The following is a 22,970-nucleotide window of genomic DNA, read 5'->3' on the forward strand; positions in this document are numbered from 1 at the left end:
TCTTAAATAGTTATTTTTTTAAATAGGTAAATATATATATATATATATATATATATATATATGCAATTTTTTATGTATTTATCTATAATATAGATTTTTTTTTCTTTTTGTCGTAATAATATTCGATATATCATAAAATATTCAGAATTGCGAAATCGCCAATAAATCGGTCTAAAAAGTTCTCGAATGAAATTTCGGGAACGTACATCCAGAACGAGAGAACCAATCAATGTAATCGACAATAGAACAGTTAAATTGGAATTCCGATGTACTTTTCTATCAGTCTCACGAATTCTTCGAGTTTTAAATAGTACGGCAAATATTGCCCGGAATCTTGTCGCTGATAGAAAAACGAAAGTGTTAATAAACATATTTCAATAATGTTTTTGAAAAACTTCAAGATAAAGTGTAATCTTCCTTGCAACTCAGAAAACGAATCATTCTCAAACACTTTTAAATAAACGTCATTGTTTGAAAAATCTTGGATGCTTTGCTGTCTTAATAATTATATCATTTTTTCGATGGTAATAGAATATAATGTTACATTGTTTATTTTACTATCAGAAGTATTTCGCGATATTGATAGCGATACATCTTCAATATATATTTCCTTTTTACATTAAATAATATTTTATTTTGATAAACACACATATTTACACTCACATACACACAATAATTACAAATATTTTATATTTGCTACAAAAGAAATGCTATCTTCTGGTATTAAAATATAATTAAATCCACACTACTGCATTCATCAATTATAAATAATAACATACGTGAAAAGAAGAGAAAAAGACAAATGTGAATATGAATAAATGAATATTTTCATCATTTATAAATTCAGTAATCGAATACAACACAACATCCTTTCACCTTGTAGAATAGATATAAATATTTTCATACATTAAAAAATACTTTTCTCCAAAGTAAAAAATTAACGTGATGCATAAAGCATCTTGATGCCCCCAATATCTTGGGAGATTGTGAAGCGCAAATTATTTTGCAGTCTGACACGCCTGTAAGTATTTCAAAAAACGAGAGACATTGCCGGCAATTTTCATCATCATAACACATATTTGCGGAAAGAAATGAGAACGTAGCCAAAATAATCTCTTTTACAGCACGCTAATGACTCCATCATTTCTAACTTTTAATGTCAGGATGATGAATAATGCGCGCAAGAAACATGATTTTGCGTTTGATATTCGCACATTATAAAATAGTCTGCTACATACTGTCTTTAATCGTATAAATACGCGAAAATTCATGAGACATATCATAGCAACATAATTATATATTATCATCTTAATTTCCTAAGTTTCCTCTTCTCTCTACTTTGTCTTTGGTTCAATATTACTTTTATCTTTATGATGTTCGAATTACATATCTGACATATTTAAATTAGAAGATGCAATAAAAACAAAATTGCTAAATCATAATTATTTAAATAAGGCATTTTTTCTAAATATTAATACTTTATCATATTTCAGAGATAATATAATCTCATTTATAAATTGATTTAAATTATGAACATGTTTCGCTGTAATTTACATGACAATGACTGAGATTATAACAAAATCTCATCTAAAGTTAATTTACAAGAGAAAATATTTATAATATTTGAATTTTTATAAGATTTATGTGCCTAATATTTATAATTTTTTCGTAACTTTCACAATCGTAAATACATCAATATTAGAGTTAATAAACAAAAATTCTTTTGAACAAATAACTATAAACATATATTAATAATAACAACAAATCGATATGAGATATTTTGAGAGCAGTGACGAGTAGATGCAAATTTCTACTGAAAATCATATCTAAATGTGCAAAACAAAAGATAACATTAATTAACAAGATAGTTTACTTCGATATGATTAATTTATTAGTTCTTGTAAACGAACGCACTTTTAGCGCGATAGTGCTCGTAGAATCTAACAAATAAAAATCCCATGAAGTGAAAAATTCAAAAATTATAAAATATATCGTTGCAAAACACAAAGGAAAAAAACAATAACTATGAGATATTTTTTTCATACTAAAGAAAGAGATAAAGTTTAATCTAGTATTCCGCAATAGGAGCAAGTAATAAAGTTCAACGATTTAGATAGACGGATCAATGGTAAGACGCGATTAAAGTTTTTTCTTAGAACAGAACGTCCTGATTTTTCAACAGTCGGCAAGCGCCTATGTGACAGCGACTTAATTAAAGTAATTTCTAGTGAGATGAGCTCGCTATCTTAGGACGGAATTACGCGACTAAGAGGTGAAATTCGAGCCCATCCAAAGGAAGCCTTTCCGAGACGAATTTCAGAAATGCCGCGAAGGTGATACTTAATTATATCGTGTCGGGAAGTCAGACTGAAAGTAAATATTTAGGTATTTCGTATCTTAATTTATCATGAATGACATCTTGAATGATTTAAAACTCATCCCATACCAGGCTTTTATAAAATACATTCTCTTTGCTGGCAATTTTCATGTTCCCATCATTTGCGCATCAAGAAAATATTAAAATATTAATCTGTGCTTATACAACAAATTTTAAAGTTTGTACAAATATATTATGAGATGCACAAGTCATTCAATATCAATTAAATAATCAAAGCAATCAAATTATATTTTAAATTAAAGCGGAATAAAAATGTAAATGATAATATTATTTTAAATTAAATATGCGCTTTTTGCTTTTATTGTTTTTATATTAAATATTAAATTACTGCTGCTTGTTTCTTGTTATTTCAAAAAAGTAAAGGAATAAACATTAGTATGTAAAATCATTATGTATTTGCAGTGTAATATTTGAAATATAAAAAATAATTTATATTTGTAATAATATATAAAAATTTGAAAACAATTTTTTAAATTTTGAATTATATTTTTTGGACATGTGATATTAAACCCAAATAATTTTCAAATTTTAACCTCTCTACAAATAGAGTAGTAATTGCAAATTGCTGACAAAGTTTGATCTACAAAGTTGATTCTCAATTTCAACTTTTATCGCCTAGAAAAAAAAGTTTCTTGGGCTTATGAGATGCGGAAAACGTGATGTCAGCGATCCAATCCACGTATTCTAGCCACAAAAATCGATGTGCTTAAAATGATATGATTACAGATGCTAAGAGCGTTATATAAAATGCGGATAGAAATAAAAAGATAAAAACACAATCACATTATAAAGTTTCTTAATTTTTCTTGTGCAAAGTTTTCAAATATTTAATTTATCGAATTGTTGTCACATTAATTCATAACAATATTTAATTATAAATAATGAAAGTAATCAAATAAAAAAAATCTTTTATTCATTTATTACTTTACTTCTGAAATATGTTTTTATATATTTAAAATAAAAATATGGAAATATATATTTACGTACAAATATATATTTCCATATTTTTATGCTTATTTAAAGTACATTTGTAAAATAAATTTTTTTTATACATTGCAAAAGCTAAATAAATTAAAATGCATATAAATACAATAACATATAAATATACAATTAATTAATCAATATGATAATCTATTCGCCTACATTATGTTTGATTCATACAAAAGAGATAAAAAGATAATTAATTGTTACATAATAAATACGTTAAATGTCGATAATTAAAAAAATTTTATAAAGTTAAAAAAGAATAAAATTTTCTCAAAAAAAGATTATAATTTTTATACAGAATCAAACTAAATATGAATATACACGGCTCTAAGTACAAAAACAATTTTAATATAAAAACAGCGAAAAGAGAGGCAGCGCAGTAAGTTAAATGCATTATATAATTTAATGAAATTTTATTCAAAAGGAAATTTATTCGTTTCAATTGCCAGTTTAGATTATCTTCAGCAAAATATGTAAAACATACCAATCTTTATAGTCAATTCACCTTAAAATTCAAAGGCACGTATATATTTTTTACAGGTGTTCATGTTTATATATATAATCTTCGATCGTATAATGCTCAAGTAATATGAATATCGTTTTAGTACTTTGAAGACTGAATGGAAAATTTTCGAATCAAAAAAGAAATAAATTCAAAACTGTCAGAAATGATCAACGAAGGAGCGAAGTGGCTCATTAAAAGAATGATTTCTAGACAGAAAATTATTGAGGAATATGAAATATATATCTTTATGTATTTATGTAATATCGACGCTTTCATTCAAGAAATTAAACTTTATTCAAACCAGATATATTAACTGAATGTAAAGACATTTTCAGCATATTATAATTTCAAATGAGAAGAAAATAACGGTATATTTATTTTATATCTGCTATATTATTTATTAATTTTGTATTATTTTGTGTAAATACAATACAATACAATACAATAAAAAGAAGAAAAAAATAAAGCTGCATTTCTACATTTCTGCTTTTTATTTTCGACCCGGAAAAAAAATATTATAAAATTTGTCATATCATGTAATTTTTCTCTACGTATTTTCCTGTAAAGAAGAAACATAAATTAACATCAGCTCCGGTGATAACTGCGTACATTTTCAACATGTCGAAAGATGGATCTACATACATGTATACCAGTAAACGGATGTAACCTACAATTTCCATTAATCTCGATTAGTCGGTAGATCAAGCATACATTTCTCGTCGTATGCAAGAAAAACGGGAAAAAAGAGGAAGAAAAAGAAAGGATAGGATTGTGAAAGCGATGGAGGATGTGCCGAACAAACGAATATTTGACTCGCCCTGGAAATCCCTGAGAAATCCAATTGTGGTCAGCGGGATTGGCCGGAAATGTATCAAATGTAGGATCGAAATATTGAACACCAAATATATCCTCGTTTCCCTTTCGTGATTGTGATTTTACTATACTACGTACTCTATTCCGAGCATTTCAAATGCTTCTATCATTTTTTGCGCTAAATTATGACCGACAATTTTTTTCGAAGACGAGCGTAGTAAGAGAAAAATCATTGTCCGATGATTCTATTTTGCATTAATTCAAAGTTAACGTGATATTATGTGTGTGTGTGTGTGTGTGTGTGTGTGTGTGTGTGTGTGTTTGAGAATATTACATGATAAATATTACATTACACAGGTCTCTTATCTCCGAATTGCTCGTTGTGCAAATGATATCGAGTTGTAGGATACAGGAGACAAGGATCATTAATGACTGCGTTCAACAGGAAAAGCTGCTTTGCAACTGTTGTAAAGTTCGTGAATCTGATTGGCGTATACTTTTAATTTTGACTGAATCTAAGAGCATATACACTAATCAGATTCACAAATTTTACAATAGTTAAGCAAAGCAGCTTTTGCTGTTGAACGCAGCCATTCATCATTTCGTATTTCAGCATACATCCGACTCAATTTTTTATAATCAAATCTTTACCTTTGTTTTTTATATAAATTGATTCCTTGCAATATTCGACAAAAGATATTGAGATAAAATAATTGAAAAGAGAATATTTTATAAGAATTTCATAATTTTTATAAAATTATGTTAAAGTATAAAATATTTTATAAACTATATATATTCAATTTTTGATTATCTTACTTATAAACTATATATATTCAATTTTTGGCTATCTTACTTTTATAATTTTATAATTTTTTACATCGAATATATATACATATAAAAGAAAGATCAGGAAATTTTTAGGACTTTCAATCAGAAAACAAATCAAATTTATTTCACCTTATGTTTAGAAAATATAATTATTCGTAATCATATATATTTTGAAGCAGCCATCAATTGCTTTCACTAAAATTCCACCAAAATCAATTTTAAAAGAAGTGAGTAGAAAATTTCATGATCCAACACATCAAGACCCAGAAAGTTCGTGCAATTCAAAAAGATTTTCTTGACTGCATCACTTTGTATCCCGTTTCAATTTCGACTCAAGTAACACAAATTTCTGTTTGATCCTTGAAAAACACTTTTAGTGTCGATTCTTTATTTATAGTTTATTTTCGTTTATTGCGACCCACCATTTTCATTTCATCCATTCGTTTCGACGTGTGAAGACACGTACTTCAAAGATTCGTGAGAGTCCGAGACGACTCGATTCTAGCGTGTTATTCGCGCGTCGTTCAGCTAACTTTGTATCAATTAACACGATGAGCAGTCGACCTTCTCGCGAACTCCGTTCTAGCTCACTATTTGCTTTGAGAGCTCGATATAGATCTAGAAAACTTAATCTCCACTGACAGTGAGTTCCGACAAACTTCGTGATGCGATTGTAACCGGATGCGAAATGCAATAACGAATGTCTCATGAATATGTCATGAAATTAGATTGTTGCATACTAACATGTTAAAAGAAATAAATATTCATAAACATAAAGTAAATTATAAAAATACAGTCAAATAAATACACGCAAATCCATGTCCAATAATTAATTTCTCCGTTTTTTTAAGTTTATTTTTCATTGTAACGGTAAATTAAATTCTACGTTTTTCTCTCTTGTATACATTCGATATATTTTTATTCAAAATTCTCCTAAAAATTAAATTATTATTATTATTAAATTATTCATATAAATTATTCAGATCAAGAAAATACATAATTATTTTATAAACATATTTTATAACACATTTTATAAACATGCATTTTATGACAAAAAAATAAATTTTTTTATTTATTTTGGAGGCAAAAGGGCTATATTTTCTTTTGTGCTGACATGTAATGTGACAAGACTTTCCTCGTGCATATATTTTTTTTAAGTATGCTTTATGAATACATATTTCACTAACATATCACGCGTCCATACGGGTGGAAAACCTTTGATATAACAATACCAGAAGCAATGTTATCTCGAGAATGCTGCAATTCGCTCGACTTCTAAGGATCCTTGAACTTCCACGTGTAAGACTATAATTGTTCCCTGTTGTAACAACGCCCGACAGGAATTCGTAGCAGTCGATACGACAGCAAAGTTGTGACAATCTATTCCGCACGAATTACTTTGCGTTACTCGCAACGGCTTCTTTAAAGCTTCCGATTGTTCGACGAATACAATGTCCATCTCACAAAACCGCTTTGTGAATGGCTGTCTCGGTATAACTACAAACGATTATTTCCTCCAAATCCTGCGAATTCCTTCTATTCATTTAATACTTTAATAAGCAAAAAAAACAAGAATTTTTTATCTAAAAAACGATATAATTAAATTTAACCCGTTTAAATTTAACTCTAATTATTCCGATTTTTATAAACGTTTTATATTAGAATTAAATTTTCTATTGTGTGTATATGTGTTGTGTGAACGATGACTACAGAGTAATAAATTTTTTCATTAAAAAAAAATCCTATCGTGAGTCATTAAAAATGTTTTCGCGATTTCTATGTTAGATATTAATACCCGGTTTCTAGAGAGAAAGAAGAGTATTTTTTTTCTTTCATTTTCTTCATATAGTGCTTGACAACAGAATATTACAAAGTCATTTTTAATTAGCAACCGTTTTCTTTGATCTTTGATTAATCGATATTATTCCAACGGCAAAAGATAAATCATGATTAATTACTTTAAAATAAAGTCGAGTGAGTGGCATTGCTTTTTAGACTTTTAATCAAGAGATATCATGATAAACGGTCTCTTATTTGTATACTCCGCTAATTTAATGCTACAATAATTAAATATAGTGTTATAATATTTAATGTTCATCGATAAATATTATAATTAATTTTATCGTATTCCATACTATATTAATTTTCATTACATAAAAAAAATGGAACAGTATCTGCGCGGAAATAAATTTTTTCCAACTAATTTATTATCAAGAAAGAGAATGTGATTACAGAAACTATATTTGCATAATCGCGTAAAAATTGTAACATTGCTATGAATTTATTAAAATTTTATTAAATTCAAAATATCGATTTTATAATGTTAGAATCCGAATTAGCGATGCAGTAATATAACATCACGGATATAAATGGGGCCAGCTAATATAAGAGTTTGTCGAAAGTCGCTGCTTTATCCAAAAGTTTTAAGCACGTTCTTATATACTTTCTCCTTCTTTCGCCATTGTCCGTCGTGCACACATTTTCGACTTTCAGAAAGTTTGGCAAATACTTCGCTTATTCTATTCTCGCGTAATACGAAAGCACTGTTCAATAAAAAGTCAAATTTATCGGAGAATATGATTCATTATTTTAATTTATAACGGTTAATTTTTAAATTTGTGTTGATCCAAGTTTAATACACCATTTACGGTAGTGCTCGAATACTAATAATGATAAAATAATTGTAGATATATATTAAGATATTATGCAACATTAAATTATAATAAAAGACAATTTATTGTATTGTATTCTCAATTCTCCTATAATTAATAAATGATGAGTCAATTTTAATGGAATTGCGAAAAAAGCCTTACAAAATAATTACTTGCAGTTTGGAGAAATTAAATATTATAAAGTAGTAATTTGTTTTAAAAAATCAAACATTTAAAAAAATAACATTTTAAAATATCTATATGAATGAAAAAATATTTGAAAATAATGCTTGTTTATAAATGCATGTATTTTTTTCAGATATGAATGAAAGATGCAACTGTTTGTATGAATGAGACATACAATTGCGGACAGATAACTATTGAAGTGAATGAATACAATCAGTATCTCGATTACCATTATATAAAAGCGATCAATGATTGGTAAACTGCCTTTAAATGATACATTCATACGCACTGTCGCGTACAACACGAGTAGCCGTTGTGTCGGCTACAGCAAATTCAACGTTACATGAAGCGAATAATTTGATATTGTAACGCTGGATAACTATGTCACATGTATTTTACTTGACGGTTGGAAATTTCCATACAAATTAGCGGACCCGCGTATCATAATCCGCAAATAGTAAACGATTGTATTTGTGGTAATTCAGATGTTTGCCGTACCTTAACCGCTCCACGCCCGCAATGATTGGATTTGTACTTAACTTCTGCCTTTAAAATTTAATCTTGCTGTTTAATGAAAGATTTTACGAATTATATTAATAGATTATTATCTACACGTGTGTGGTTACAACTAATTTAACCAAAAAAAATCATTTTAATGTTATACTTTTCAATACTTCAAATCAATTTCTACACTTTCAAATATTACACTTTTCATATATAATATATAAATATGTAATATATAGTATATAATATATAATATATTAAAAAAAGCTTTATAATAAAAAATTGGTAACAAAATGTTACATCCATCAAAAAATATTCACCTATTCACAGGATAACCCATTCAACAGTTTACTGTGTTTTGTAAATTTTTTTTCACGTATTCCGCATATCTCTTTTTACAATACGCGTGACCTATTTCAAGCTCAACTTGATTTAGTTTAGAGTCATCTCTGATATGTACGCATCACGGCGTAACGTCAACGAATTAATTTACCGCGACTGAGATAAGCCACGGATGCGTCACGCAAACGCATATATCTACTATTGGCGTAATGAAAAATCTGTCTACATACGTTCATGAACTACTGGCGCGCGCACGCAGTCTATACTTCAGAGAGATTATTATAATTAAGAGCTCTACGGACTCTTGAAATCATGGACTATAATGTTCGTGCCGCTGAATTAATTTATTTATTGATATATGAATTAATTATATGTAATATGAATAGTATTAGCTATTCAAAATGGATAGAAAATAACGCTTTGGACATCGTGCATTGCCACACTGTAAATCCATCAGGCAAATGGATTTTAATTTCAAATAGCTAGAATAAATGTTTTAAATTAATTCAAGAAGACTATGTTATTAATACATTTTATTACATACACACACACAATGTGTGTACACGCAATATAACAAATTTGCTACTGTGTTATTAATCTTTATTATATCTATTCATTTAATAAATTATTATTGAATGCTAGATACACATTAATCATCTGCAGTAAACTATAGTAATCAGTTACAATAATTCATATTATGAGCTACCATTAAATGAGGCCCTTAATAAAGATTAAGCTGAACAGTTTAATAATACGAATAATTTATCTGTATCTCCCTCGAAATAAAATATAACTTATATATATATATATATATATATATATATATATATATGTATATATATATATGTATGTATGTATGTATGTATGTATGTATGTATGTATGTATGTATGTGTATGTATACAAGTAAAACGAAAGGTTAAACTAACATTTTTTTAATAATTATAATTTTCTCGTTACATACAATAATATTTAAAAAAAGAAAGATGCTACATAAAAATTTTCAAAATATATTGCAATTCAAATATTTGCACATTAAAGTTAAAAAAGATATAATAAAATGAAAAAAGATATTTTATGCGTTAAAGTTATATTAATTTTTTTCAAAAAACATTCAATGTAACTCGAAAACGAATAATGTATCGAGAAGGCATATCCGTCATCATAAATTCAACTGCCTTGGTGTTTATCGTAAGTAAAAATTTATCGAAATTTCTTATATCGAAAAATATCTTATACAGCTGAAAATAAATCAACAAAACATAAATCCGTCTTAAATTTACAGCGCGAAATATTTCGTGGACGATTACAGAAATATTTTAGTTTCGCAGCAATAGCTCAAATTTTTGTCAAACACTCTATGCAAGCTATATAGATTCGCAATTAAGTTTATTCCTCGTGATGATAATATGAATATTAACAGTTTAATTCGAGATACAATAGTGATTTCATAAGCGATTTGTCAGTATTACGATGATTGTTACGGAGTCGTTTATCAATACGGTTTAAACGCAGCTATATCTGTATATGCATACACATGGCGGGATTAATTACAAAAGAGTACGTAAATTAATAGTGGACACCGGACATGCTACATGTGCGAGAGTTCAAACAAGCCAATTAACTTTGGAACGTGATAAAAAGATCGCACTTTACAATCGATGCGATGTTCTATCTCTGGTAGAGTAAATTTTCTTTACGCGCTAATTTATTGTAATTTGATTAACTTTCATTGTGTGTATATGTGTGTGTGTAGCGCCTCGACGCCACAAGACTTTTTTCATTGTAGTCATATCATTTAAAATCTTAATGTATTGATAACATAAAAAAATTTCTATTTCGTATTTTTTAAATTTAATTATTTCTCTTATTTCTTTATTACTGTCTTCGAATAGCTTTACGTATGGTAAAAATAATTCTATTATCAAAGGTAAGATTAAAATCAAAATTATAATTGGATAAAAAGGATCTAATCTTTTTTTCTGCATACGTAAAATGTTATGTTCAATCTAAGAGGTAAACTAATGGATCACTTTATTACCTTTCTAGTGATTTCTAACTGATTGTGAGAGTATCGTTCATTTTCATGTGAACAAAAGTTTTTCATACAAAAGGCAACCGTGGTATGATGGTATAATGGACCATTTTACACTATCGATCCCTGCAAGTTGTCGAGAGAGCGCCACGTTATAACATTTTCATCACTGTCCAACAATGTTCTCCGCACATTTGTAAACGTTATCGTCAAACAGTTCTCTCTCTCTCTCTCTCTCTCTCTTCTTCTCCCTCTCCTTTCTCTTTACCACAAAATTCCGTGGCATGATCATGTACATATCACTGTAAGGATCAAGTAACACGAAATAGGGAAAGAACCGCGAATATGTAAATCGGCTCGATTACGATATTGAACCCTATGTATAATATCGTACAGAGTAACGCAATGCTGACTACTAAAGAGTTACACGGAACATTAGAGATCACGACTACCATTACATACTTGTACAATGGAGGCCAGTCATGAATTTCCATATGATTATAAACTAAACATATACATACGTCGCCATTTACTGCCTCGCGGTTATATGTCGGATATCTAGGTAATAATGGTAACAGAGGTTATTACCATGCATGAATTTTGTTATTTAGCTATTATACGCAGTGTGTCGATATTATTCCACAATTAGGATTGTTTGTTAGTTTATATTTATATTATATGCAATTGTTAAAACAAATAGAAAAAAAGGAGAATATAAATAATAACAAAATATAAAATATATGTGTGTATAATGCGTGCCAGTACAGAATATAATATATTATATAATATGATATATTATATATAATATAAAATATTTATATATAATATAAAATAATATATTTATATATAATATAAAATAAAAAAATTGTACGATTAATATTCTCTTACAATACGTGAATAGTAATATTTCCTTTAAAAATGTCAATTGTCTGAAAATTTTACCGCAATTTTTTTTTATGAATATATATATTCACATCCTGAAATAGAAATAAACAATATAACAGCCTAAAAAAAATCCTTTATATTAAAAGAATTTGTCTTTTTTTATATAAGGCCACAAAAATAATTATTTTGATTGCGACATAAATTTATATACACTTAATGTAACATGTCCAAGATAGTTTCTCAAATTTCTAATACAAAAAAGATTTAGAAAGTAACTTGAAAAAAATTTAAATGAATATAAAATATATGCAGATTATTTATCGAAAACATTTTCGAACATGCACCAAGCAATGCCAAGAGATATTCTTTTCCGATCTTGTTACACAAATCCTATCAGTGTAAATATGCGTAACAACAATAGGATAAATTTAATCCTCTTAGGGATAAATTTAATAGGCATGTTTTACACAGTTTTTTATAGTGAAACTTTTTTCCTTTGAGAATAAAATTTCTGGTAATTTCCGGTATAATTTCTCAGAAAAACTTATACACACTTTATAAAAAGAAAATGAAAATCAACTTTTATATATATATATATATATATATATATATATGTATATATATATATGTATATATATATATATTTATATAGAATTAACTTATATATAGAATATTATATAATTATGAAACGCGAAATGAATGAAAATAATTAAAATGATATTATTCTCATTTAAAATGATAGTAAAGATAAACGATTATTATTGAGAAATTTATTGAGAATCAAGAAAAGAAACATATAAATTATATATTTTTATATATAAGAAGTTAGTACGTAGTATTTTTATATATAGGAAGTTAGTAGTTAATAAAATTTCGAGATATCTTTGAATTTATTTTAACTAATGATTTTGAACTTAACTAATCAAAAAATGTTATTGCATTACATTACAATACTATTACATATTAAACTGTATGTTTATTATATAATATATGAGAATTATATAAAAATTTATAACATTAATCTCTAATTTGTTTTACTTAATAATTTGTAAAATAATTATTTCAATTAATTTAATGCAATATTTGTATATTATATTACTTTAATGCAATATAATAATTTAATACAAGATATATATAATTATATATGTATATTTGTGTGAGTTATAAATTTCACAATTACTAAATTTTTTTAAATAAACATGTTTAAACAACTTTTAAATTACAAAAAATTACAAAATAGAAATAAAGAAAACAAAAGAAAAAGTATCTTAAATTACAAATATCAATTTCTGTTTTTTCACACACAAATATCGTACTGTATTTATATCTCATCGTATTTAATTACGTTCATCTTATCTCTCCTATTCATGAACAATGAAATTACGAGAATTTCATCTAATACATTTTCTATTAACTTTTCCCGACAAAGCGCAATAGGCAAACTTCGAATAAACTCGCATTGTAACTTTCAAGCGCAATACAGCGTCGCTCAAAGAGTACTCTCTCTAATTAATATGCATTTGATCTAGTAACGGCCTCCTTTTTTTTCGGAACGAACGTTTTATCGCACACAATGCACAACTGTCCCTTTGAGGAAATATTTTTTTTTAAACAATTAAATGTGAGTTGTAGCATCGGCTTGTAATTTCGAATAGAGATCAAATCTCTGCTACTTCCGAAAATTAACACGAGGATTCTCTATTATTCATATTCAACAAATGCTAAAAATCCTGAATATCAATGACGCTATTAATAGATAATAATTTTCTGCTATATTTGTCGATAATTCTGATGGATGGATGCTACATGTATTTAGCTATCGAGATTGCGACCCTGTTTTTTATATCTTTTTTCTACTTGAATGATATAAAAAGCAAAAATCGACAGATGACAAATGTTAAAGGTCTAATCTTAGGTCTAATCTCTCACAAAGAGATTGTAGATTGTGACCGTAATTTTCTAAATAAAATCTTGCCGTACGAGGCATAAAACGGTCGGGCGTAAAGCACGGATGAAAAATAAAGCATAACGATTGCGTCGGCGAGACGCCGTCATGTTTAATATCTCGTTTATCTTTGACAAGCAACCGATAAAATTTGCGATTCGAAGATAATGCGAATGTTGTGGCAATATTCTGAACAATCACGATTAATGGAAAAGTTCAAAGAAATCATATTCACGTTAGTTATTAATAAATGCATTTGATATAAAAATAATAAAGTGTTTCTTATTAAAAATTAGAATAATTTTTGCTTTATTATCTATTTGCATACTTGAAGCACAATTTGGAACTCTTTTGTTTTAATTTATAAGTAGATAAATAATTATTTATGTGTATCTCTCGATATTTTTATTGTCTTTTTTATTATAAATAATAACTGCATGTATATAATTTCATATCGCAGAGATATATTTTGAAAAAATTAAGAAAATTTTATATTCTCACTTTGACGGCAATAAATATACACAAATTTTTTATTTTGAGCGTCTTTATAATGGTATTATCATGAAACAATGAAGAAAATATGCTTAGGCCCTTAAGTTAATGCGAAAGTTTTACGAGTCTCAGATTATTACAGCTTAAGTTTCTTTTGCCTGACATCGCGATCTTTATTGCATCAAATGTTCCAATAAAAATAACATTGAAAAAAAGAAAAAAAGAGAACATTTTAAATATATCGAAAAATAATATACTTGCTTTGCTTTATTTTTTATGTTTTTTGTTTAATGCATAGAAAATGCGACATAATAACAATAAATAAATTCTTTATAACAAATAATTTGTTTGTCTTGATTATATGACTATACCGAGGTTATTAATAAAATATATTTTAATTATCTTCTAAATATAACAATAATATCAAATAAAACAATTTTTTTATTTAAACAAAAAGACAGAAAGCTTTTTTTCAAATGATTCTTGTTTAATTTTAACCTCTATAATTTTTTTATACCAATTACTTTAAAAATTTAACAATAAAAAGACGAAGAAAGGCCTTCTTAGATTTTCGGTATATTAAAAAATTATTAATTATGTAAAAATGAATGTAAAAAGAATGAACAATATATATATATATATATATATATATATATATATATTGCATATACTTTAACAAAAATAAAACTTTCAAATTTTAAATTTTCTGAAAACTGACATTGAAACATATTATATATTATTTTGTAAAAAAAGATTTTCACAAATATGAAAATTTTACAATTTTGCAAAATTTGACCAAACGTGAAAATTTATTCAAAAATAATTTGAGAAATCTGTGATACACTTTACATGTAATAATGAAGTTAACAGAATTATGAAACAATTTTCTAAAAAAATGTTTTCTTTCGTAAAATTGCAAAAAAATATTTAAAACAATAATAATTTTAATTTAAAGCATACTTTTTAAAATATAAAATTTTGTATTTTAAATTATAATTTTAACGAAAAAATATAATAATTTTCGTATAAATTTAATGAGAAAATATAATAAATTTCAATTTAATTATAAAAACAAATTAAAAGTGTAAAAGAAAAATTACAAAAGATCCAAGTGCATAATATATCCTATAATATATTTATTTTTTTATAATATTTTTTATAATATTTGTTTTATAATATTTATAATATTTGTAAAATTATCCCCTAAAATTCATTATTCTTTGATAAAAATTTATTAGAAATTTTTATATAAATAAAAAATCATTTAATAAATTGATCGAAAAAATAAAAAATGTGCACAATATTTTACACTCAGAAAACGATTTCTAAGGTGCTATTCATGAAAGACGTTTCTATGGGAAAACATTTTTCCCTCTTTTTTCTAAAAAAGCAAAAAAAATACTATTGGGCATACAGTGATACCATTATTTCTTTGGGACGATCAAATTCGATCAAATCGATATGATTTTCGATTGCAATTCGATAGAACGATTTCGTATGTATATATGTGCACACCCCGTACTTGTCCCCGAGGTTTCCATTTCAAATTCTGACGTTTTTGTCGGACAAACCTGAGGCGAAAATGTCATGATCGGGAAGGTGCAGTTACACAATACTTTAGCGATTCCGATGGGAAAGTTTATTCATGCAATATCGTTTACGAACTTTCTTTACGATATCAGATGTCTGCGAAAAATCGGATATAAATATATAAATATTTTTTATTTCTTTCAATTATGATTTAAAATATGAAGGAAATAAAATATTTATAAATATAATATATTTAAATATCTAATATTTTTTAATTTTGAATTCATTAGCATCACATAAAATAACGATTAATTTTGTTCAATTGGTACCGTTCTAAAAATACTTACATAAAATGGAAATATTATTTGAAATTTAAATCGATGAATATACAAGATGCTATAATTTACTCGATATACGCACATACATATATACATATAAAATTGCATACATATAAACATATTTACCAAATTGCAACATAGGCTGCGGTCAAGATTGCACTATGAATGCTCCGAAACATCATTCTATCTTTATTCTCATGGAATGTAGAACAAAGATAGAATGATGTTTCAAAGCATCCACAGTGTCTTCCCGACCGCAGCCATATTCGTCAACTTAGGTTTCTAGTAAAAAAAATATATGTGCATATATATATCTACGTTCTGTTACTTCGGCAAGAATTGCATTTTAATAGTTATGGATGCATAATCATAAAAAGAATAGCACTTTTAAACGAAAGTACATTTGACATAAAACTATCGTAAGTCATCTTCGCAAATTTTATTCATACATATATGTTTACTTATATGCGTGTATATGAATAATCTAAATGTGTACATATACACATGTATAACGTAACTTTTTTTTAATAAATAATGATCATTTTTAATACCAAAAGTATTGTATTTTTTATTATTTATAATTTTAAAAAAGTATATTGGAATTATTCTTTAAAACACTATTAATGAAATTGCATCACATCATGAATAATTAAAATAGATAATTATACGAATTATATAGATAATAATTTGATGTTGCCAGCGTATTTATGCTGGCAACATTGGTGTGGCGCGAGTACCATACAAATATGGCGGACGCGCATGCGCGCGCAGTTTCAAGCTATATATGACACCTATTATTAGATATACACAATAAAAATTGTAATTATTATTCTACATATTAATTAACACAGTTGATTTAATTATTATAAAATGCTGGACATTTTATATTTGTCCTTTTTCATATTTATTTATATTCAATATGTTAACAAAAAAGAAAAAGTATAAAAAGTAGAAGGCATTTCTCCTATGATTCCAATTTTCAAAAATTAATGTAATGTTTATTGTTATTTCGGTACGCATAAAATTTTAAAGTACTTTGAGTATAATCGGATTTTATATATTTTCATAATAAAATATTAATAATTTTCTCACTAAAAAGATTAATATCCTTAATGTAATGTTTAATATGAGAATCTATAACAAATTTGTGATCGATTGATATTCAATTCAGACAATTCTATACAACAAGGTATACGAAATTCCCAGGAAACGATGAATTCTTCGAGTGCATTGGGCTACCGGATATGGAAACTATTCGCGTGACATTTCACGAATGGAATGTGAGGTATACGAGCTGGCGATAGTTATCATACCAAGAAGACACTAGCAAATTCTACATTTCCCAGATATATAAAAATGTAAATTTGGCGAAATATTTTTCTCTCTCTCTTTTATATGAAACGATATTTATATTTATGTGAAATAGGATGTGGATAAATGTGGAAACAGAGAATAAAAGAAATATTCGCATGTATGTAAAGACATTATTCATTATTGTTTTGTCATTAGAAACATTATCTGTGATTAAACTTATATGATAGCTATACATGCATAGATATACATATACATACATTGTTTAAAGTCACAGTAATTATCATACTATTCCATATTATAATCATTAATTTCAAGTGCGATATCTCCTATCCTTCACATATTAAAATTTCCTTCCATAAGTGAAAAACACTTCATTTTTCATATATCATTTCATATATTTAGCTATTTAGTTAAAGTGCAGTCACTTTATGGACGTAAGAGTGAAAAATCTTGGAAATGTGAAATGCAATATGTGTAAAAGTATATTTACGTGTATATTCTAAAAACGTGTATATTCTCTACAATTCCTAAAATTTGCTATGTAATTTTTATTATAAACAAGGTTGAGCATTTCGTAAATGCTTTGTGCATCATTGAGCAACAGATTTATATCGCCCAACATTGCAAGAAGATAAAAACTGTAAATATGTATATATATATATATATATATAATTATCGTATCTCTCTTTAAATAATAATAAAAATATAATATCATAGTAAATTATGTAATAATAATTATATATAAACATATATCGCGCATTATTTAATGGTGGCTAATAAATAAATAGAGTTTGGTATAATATTCTTAATTATTAAATATCCCTCTCGAGTTTTATAAAGACAATATTACAAACAAGAAAAAGTTTTATATTTCCTTTATCCCTCTTTAATATGCTTGTAAAAAAATCAAGAGAGAAGGTTAATATTTCATTGAAATACAATTGAAGATAAGGGGAATATTTCGTCATATTTCAAACAAATCACTTAGCAATATGTCTCTCTACTGTATTATTATATATTTCTTTTTGCTTCTTGTGTGCTCTAATTTTTGCTAAGTTCGTCAATTATTTTTCGTATTATTTCCCCTCTTTCCTTTATCAAAAGATTTCAAAGTTATTTTCGAGATAAGTAGATACATATATCTAAGCTATCATATTTTATCAGAGAGAGAGAGAGAGAGTTTTGGATTTACAATAAATTTTATAAATAAAAATAAAAAAAAAGATTGAATTTATTAACTCTCAATTTATCTTTTCTGTTTTTTATATTTGTTTGAGAATGTTCGATTATAGTCAGCATGTTGGGCCTGGCACTAGGAATTTGTGTTCCTAGTGATACTTTGCACAACACGTTGCCCCCACCATGCCTCCAAATTGAAAGGTTCAAAATCTGTAAAAAGATGTAAAATATACCCTACACATCCATGGAACACCATACTGTAGCAGATAACAAATTACTATATAAAGAAAAGCAATATTAAAAACAATAATAATAACAGCAATATATAAAAAAAATATACAAGATAATTAAATATCTCAAATAAATAAAATTAATCTTTCTTTGCATAACTCTTTCAATAAATAAATTAAGAAAGAAAGCAGAAATTATAGCAAATAAATATTTAAAAATTAAATCATCAAGATTTTACTATTTTTTTCATATAAAACTAAGAAAGAAAAGCTACTAACCTTTTAAATGTGGATTTGGTTCATGTTCTTGGTAATATGTTACTGATGCCCCATTTCTATAATTGGAGGAATTACTATGTGATTGATTATGACACATATCTAACTCTCTAGATACAGAATTCCAAGCTGAAATATAAAATAAACTTCTTTCAGAAATATATATTTGTACAATTTACACACAATTATTTAATGAAATTAAATTGCATACATATACTTACAATCACAGATATAATTAATCAAATCACCATGTTGCGACTGAGTCTCTGGCTGATGTCTAGAAGATATTGAAGAGGGCCTCTTCCCATTCATTGTTGTCATTTGCGATCTACTACTATAGATGAAAAAAATTACAATAAATAAATGTCTCAAAAATACAATTCTCTCATCTATGTAATATTAAGAAAAAATAATCCTAATTAATATAATTTAATCTAATTATAGCTACGTATTGTCTTGCAAAAATATTATTTGACAAAAGCCCTTTGCTACTATGTCCGGTCCAGGGATGATATTAATTAGAACAATCGAGATTAGTATTTTATAATTACCACACATTCGATAATTTGAAATATTTCGCGACATATGATATTGATAAATAATATATATGATATTGATATATATATATATATATATATATATATATATATATGATACATAAATATTATAGATATAATGCAAGTCACACAAATAATAATTAAAAAAACTCTTTCATGACTACAGCTCATGTTTAGGCTCTACATATTTGTGTATATAATATATATTTGTTAAGACACATCCAGCTATTCTCGAAATGTTATAATTCGAACGCTACATATGCAACCCGCCAAACAATTATGTACAGCCATGACATGATTTCCACATATAATAATAGATGTACATTAGGTGATAAATTAAAAAAAAACGGTATTTAAAAATTAATGTCTTATCATTGAAAACAACAGAAAAAGGCCGAATATTTCAATTTTTCGACGATGAAATTTCATTAAAATCTACAAATTACGCGAGAGCTACACAAGGCGCGAACTGACGAGTAGAAATGTCAGCGCGGGAAAAATGGCGACAGAGACAAATGCGGACGCGCTTTATCGTTCTCGTTCGCGTACTGTCGCCCGTGTTTCGCTGAGCAGCCATCGCGCGAATTTCCGCATGCTGTCATTCGAATGATTATAAATTGGATGAAAATCAGATGATGGCAAGGATTGGAGTAGAGATGCATATGCAAAAGAGGTTTTGACATTTGCCAGGTTTGGCGCGATAATAAATACCTCATTTTTCCTACTTCTGGAGTCTGTCCACTCCTACGACGATGCGACTCGATCTGTCGCGGTGAGTGATGATGGTCGGGATACGCAGCTGCCTGAATAAGGCTGCGTCGAGACGCGTACGACGGATGAGGCTCCAGTGCCGCTGATAATGAAAAGAATGTTCAATATGTCAAACACAGCTGTCTGTAGCTGCAGCTTAGCCTGAGTTACACTATAGTTGACTGTCAACAATCAGCCGCGACACAGCCATAGAATAATAAAGATACACTGAGCATTGACGTAGATATAATATTTCACTTGTTATACGACACGCTTTATCGGACATACTGATTGGCTACAATTGTACGACTTTCTAAACTCTAGAAATTCTTTATCCAATAGCAGAGAGGTCTGAAAACGACCATTCTAACATTTTCTATAGAATGATTTTACCCAGACTTGCTTTATACCGCCAGCAGAGAAAAGACTGAGAGGTGTCATGATCCCTAAAAGCGATACTCCCTCTATGGACATTGAAAACGGACATGAACTATAAAGCCATGTCCATGAATGTTCTCAGAGGGTAATATATAATATGCACAATTTCTGGTTTTGTTCCGTGCACGAAATGTCGGTAACACCAATGCTGTATAACAATTAGATAATACTTATGTATGTAAATTGATAGTAAATAAATTATTCAATCGCGAAAGATACTGTAATATTCAAAGATGAAATAAATATTTTTCTATACTCATTGTCATATTTATATCTTTTTATTTACGAAACACAAAATGTCAGCTGTGGGATAAAACATTTTACAAATCATATTTCTATAAATCTTCTTAATTAGCAGTAAACTGATCTTTGATATTTATCAATCATTTTTTTAATTATTTAAAAATGTAATTATTAATACATGTATAGAATTTGTCAAATTAATCACCGATTCTTCTGAAGTTTTTATAATTAAAACTCGAAAAATACAGACGTTGCAAAATATTTTAAGTCTTTTTCTTTATATAAAATATAAAGAATTCATGTTCCACTTTAATATAGCTAACATTATTTTTATATATTTTTATTATAATTTTGATACCAACATAATATTTTTATGCATATTATTTTTACGCTAAATACATATTACAAAATATATAACAAAATATAATACACAAATTTGATATAAAATATAATTCGAAATTTATAACAAAATAATTTACTACATGGAATAATTTATTACACGAAAATGTTCAAAATATACGTATAATATAAAATTTATTAAAAATTTTTACATAATCCAGACGAGACTGATCAGTGAAGATTAATTACGCGACATTTATTATTATTGATAGATATGCAATAATAGAATTTAATAAGTTTTATATAACGTAAATAATCGTGATCAAAAGAGTCATTAATAAAATTATTGATCATTTCTTCGATTGTAAAAAAAAGTATTTGAATTTTTGGCGCATTTTATATAGATTATCAAAGGAAATATTCAAAATGAAAAGATAGAATAAACTTCGAAATCAACAATTAAATTACTAAATAAATCGCGATTTAAAATTTGCGAGAAAACACGATGAATAAATAAATAGATAATAATCGAAATTCGATTGCGAGACACATAATTTTTATAATATGATAATCAAAACCATCAATAGACACGTGTGCAATATAATTATTATCACACAAATGATGATAGACGAAGATATTTTGGCAAACATTCGTGATTCGTATTGTTTATGAACATAAAATTCACTGTCCGATTTATTTGCGATTAATACGCGACTTTATACGAATTTCACGATTGAGAATAAAATACATATCCTATTTCGCGCATGATTAACTGAATGAGATGAAATGAGCTCTATAAGCTTTAAAATATAATTAAAAATCTCGTTGTGGCCACGTTTAATAGAAAATAATAAAACGAATGATTTTCAAAGTCCTTCTAATAATCGATGTAATTGTAGTGTTTAATAAGATTTAAATAATATAAAGAATCACGTTTAAAACAGTCATTAAGTTATCGATCGTCTTTTAAATTATAAAAGAAAATATTTGTACTACCAGCATTTTGTACGAACTATTAAAAACAATATTCAAAGACGTGGAAAGATAAATAAAACTTCAATGTATAAGTCAACGATTAAATTATAAGATAAATCGCGATTTAAAATTCCCGAGAAAACGTAACGATAATTCGATAATATTCGGAATATTCGATTGTAATATGCATATTTTTTATAATATAATAATCGAAACGCCTTAATAGACATTA

General features: G+C 26.9%; 1 protein-coding gene across 1 annotated transcript; it reads right to left on the reverse strand.

Moving 5' to 3' along the window:
* Nucleotides 1–18,486: 18,486 nt before the first annotated feature.
* Nucleotides 18,487–20,961, reverse strand: LOC105254468 (MAPK regulated corepressor interacting protein 2). The gene is made up of 4 exons (XM_011263156.3): nt 20,705–20,961; nt 19,658–19,770; nt 19,440–19,565; nt 18,487–19,140 (listed from the first exon to the last, which is right to left on the reverse strand). The coding sequence occupies exons 1-4, from the start codon at nt 20,707–20,709 to the stop codon at nt 19,064–19,066; spliced, it is 321 nt and encodes a 106-aa protein (XP_011261458.1). The 5' UTR covers nt 20,710–20,961; the 3' UTR covers nt 18,487–19,063.
* Nucleotides 20,962–22,970: the final 2,009 nt, after the last annotated feature.

The sequence above is a fragment of the Camponotus floridanus genome, unplaced genomic scaffold, assembly GCF_003227725.1.
Source record: "Camponotus floridanus strain SB8 unplaced genomic scaffold, Cflo_v7.5 scaffold61, whole genome shotgun sequence".
Classification (NCBI taxonomy): domain Eukaryota; kingdom Metazoa; phylum Arthropoda; class Insecta; order Hymenoptera; family Formicidae; genus Camponotus; species Camponotus floridanus.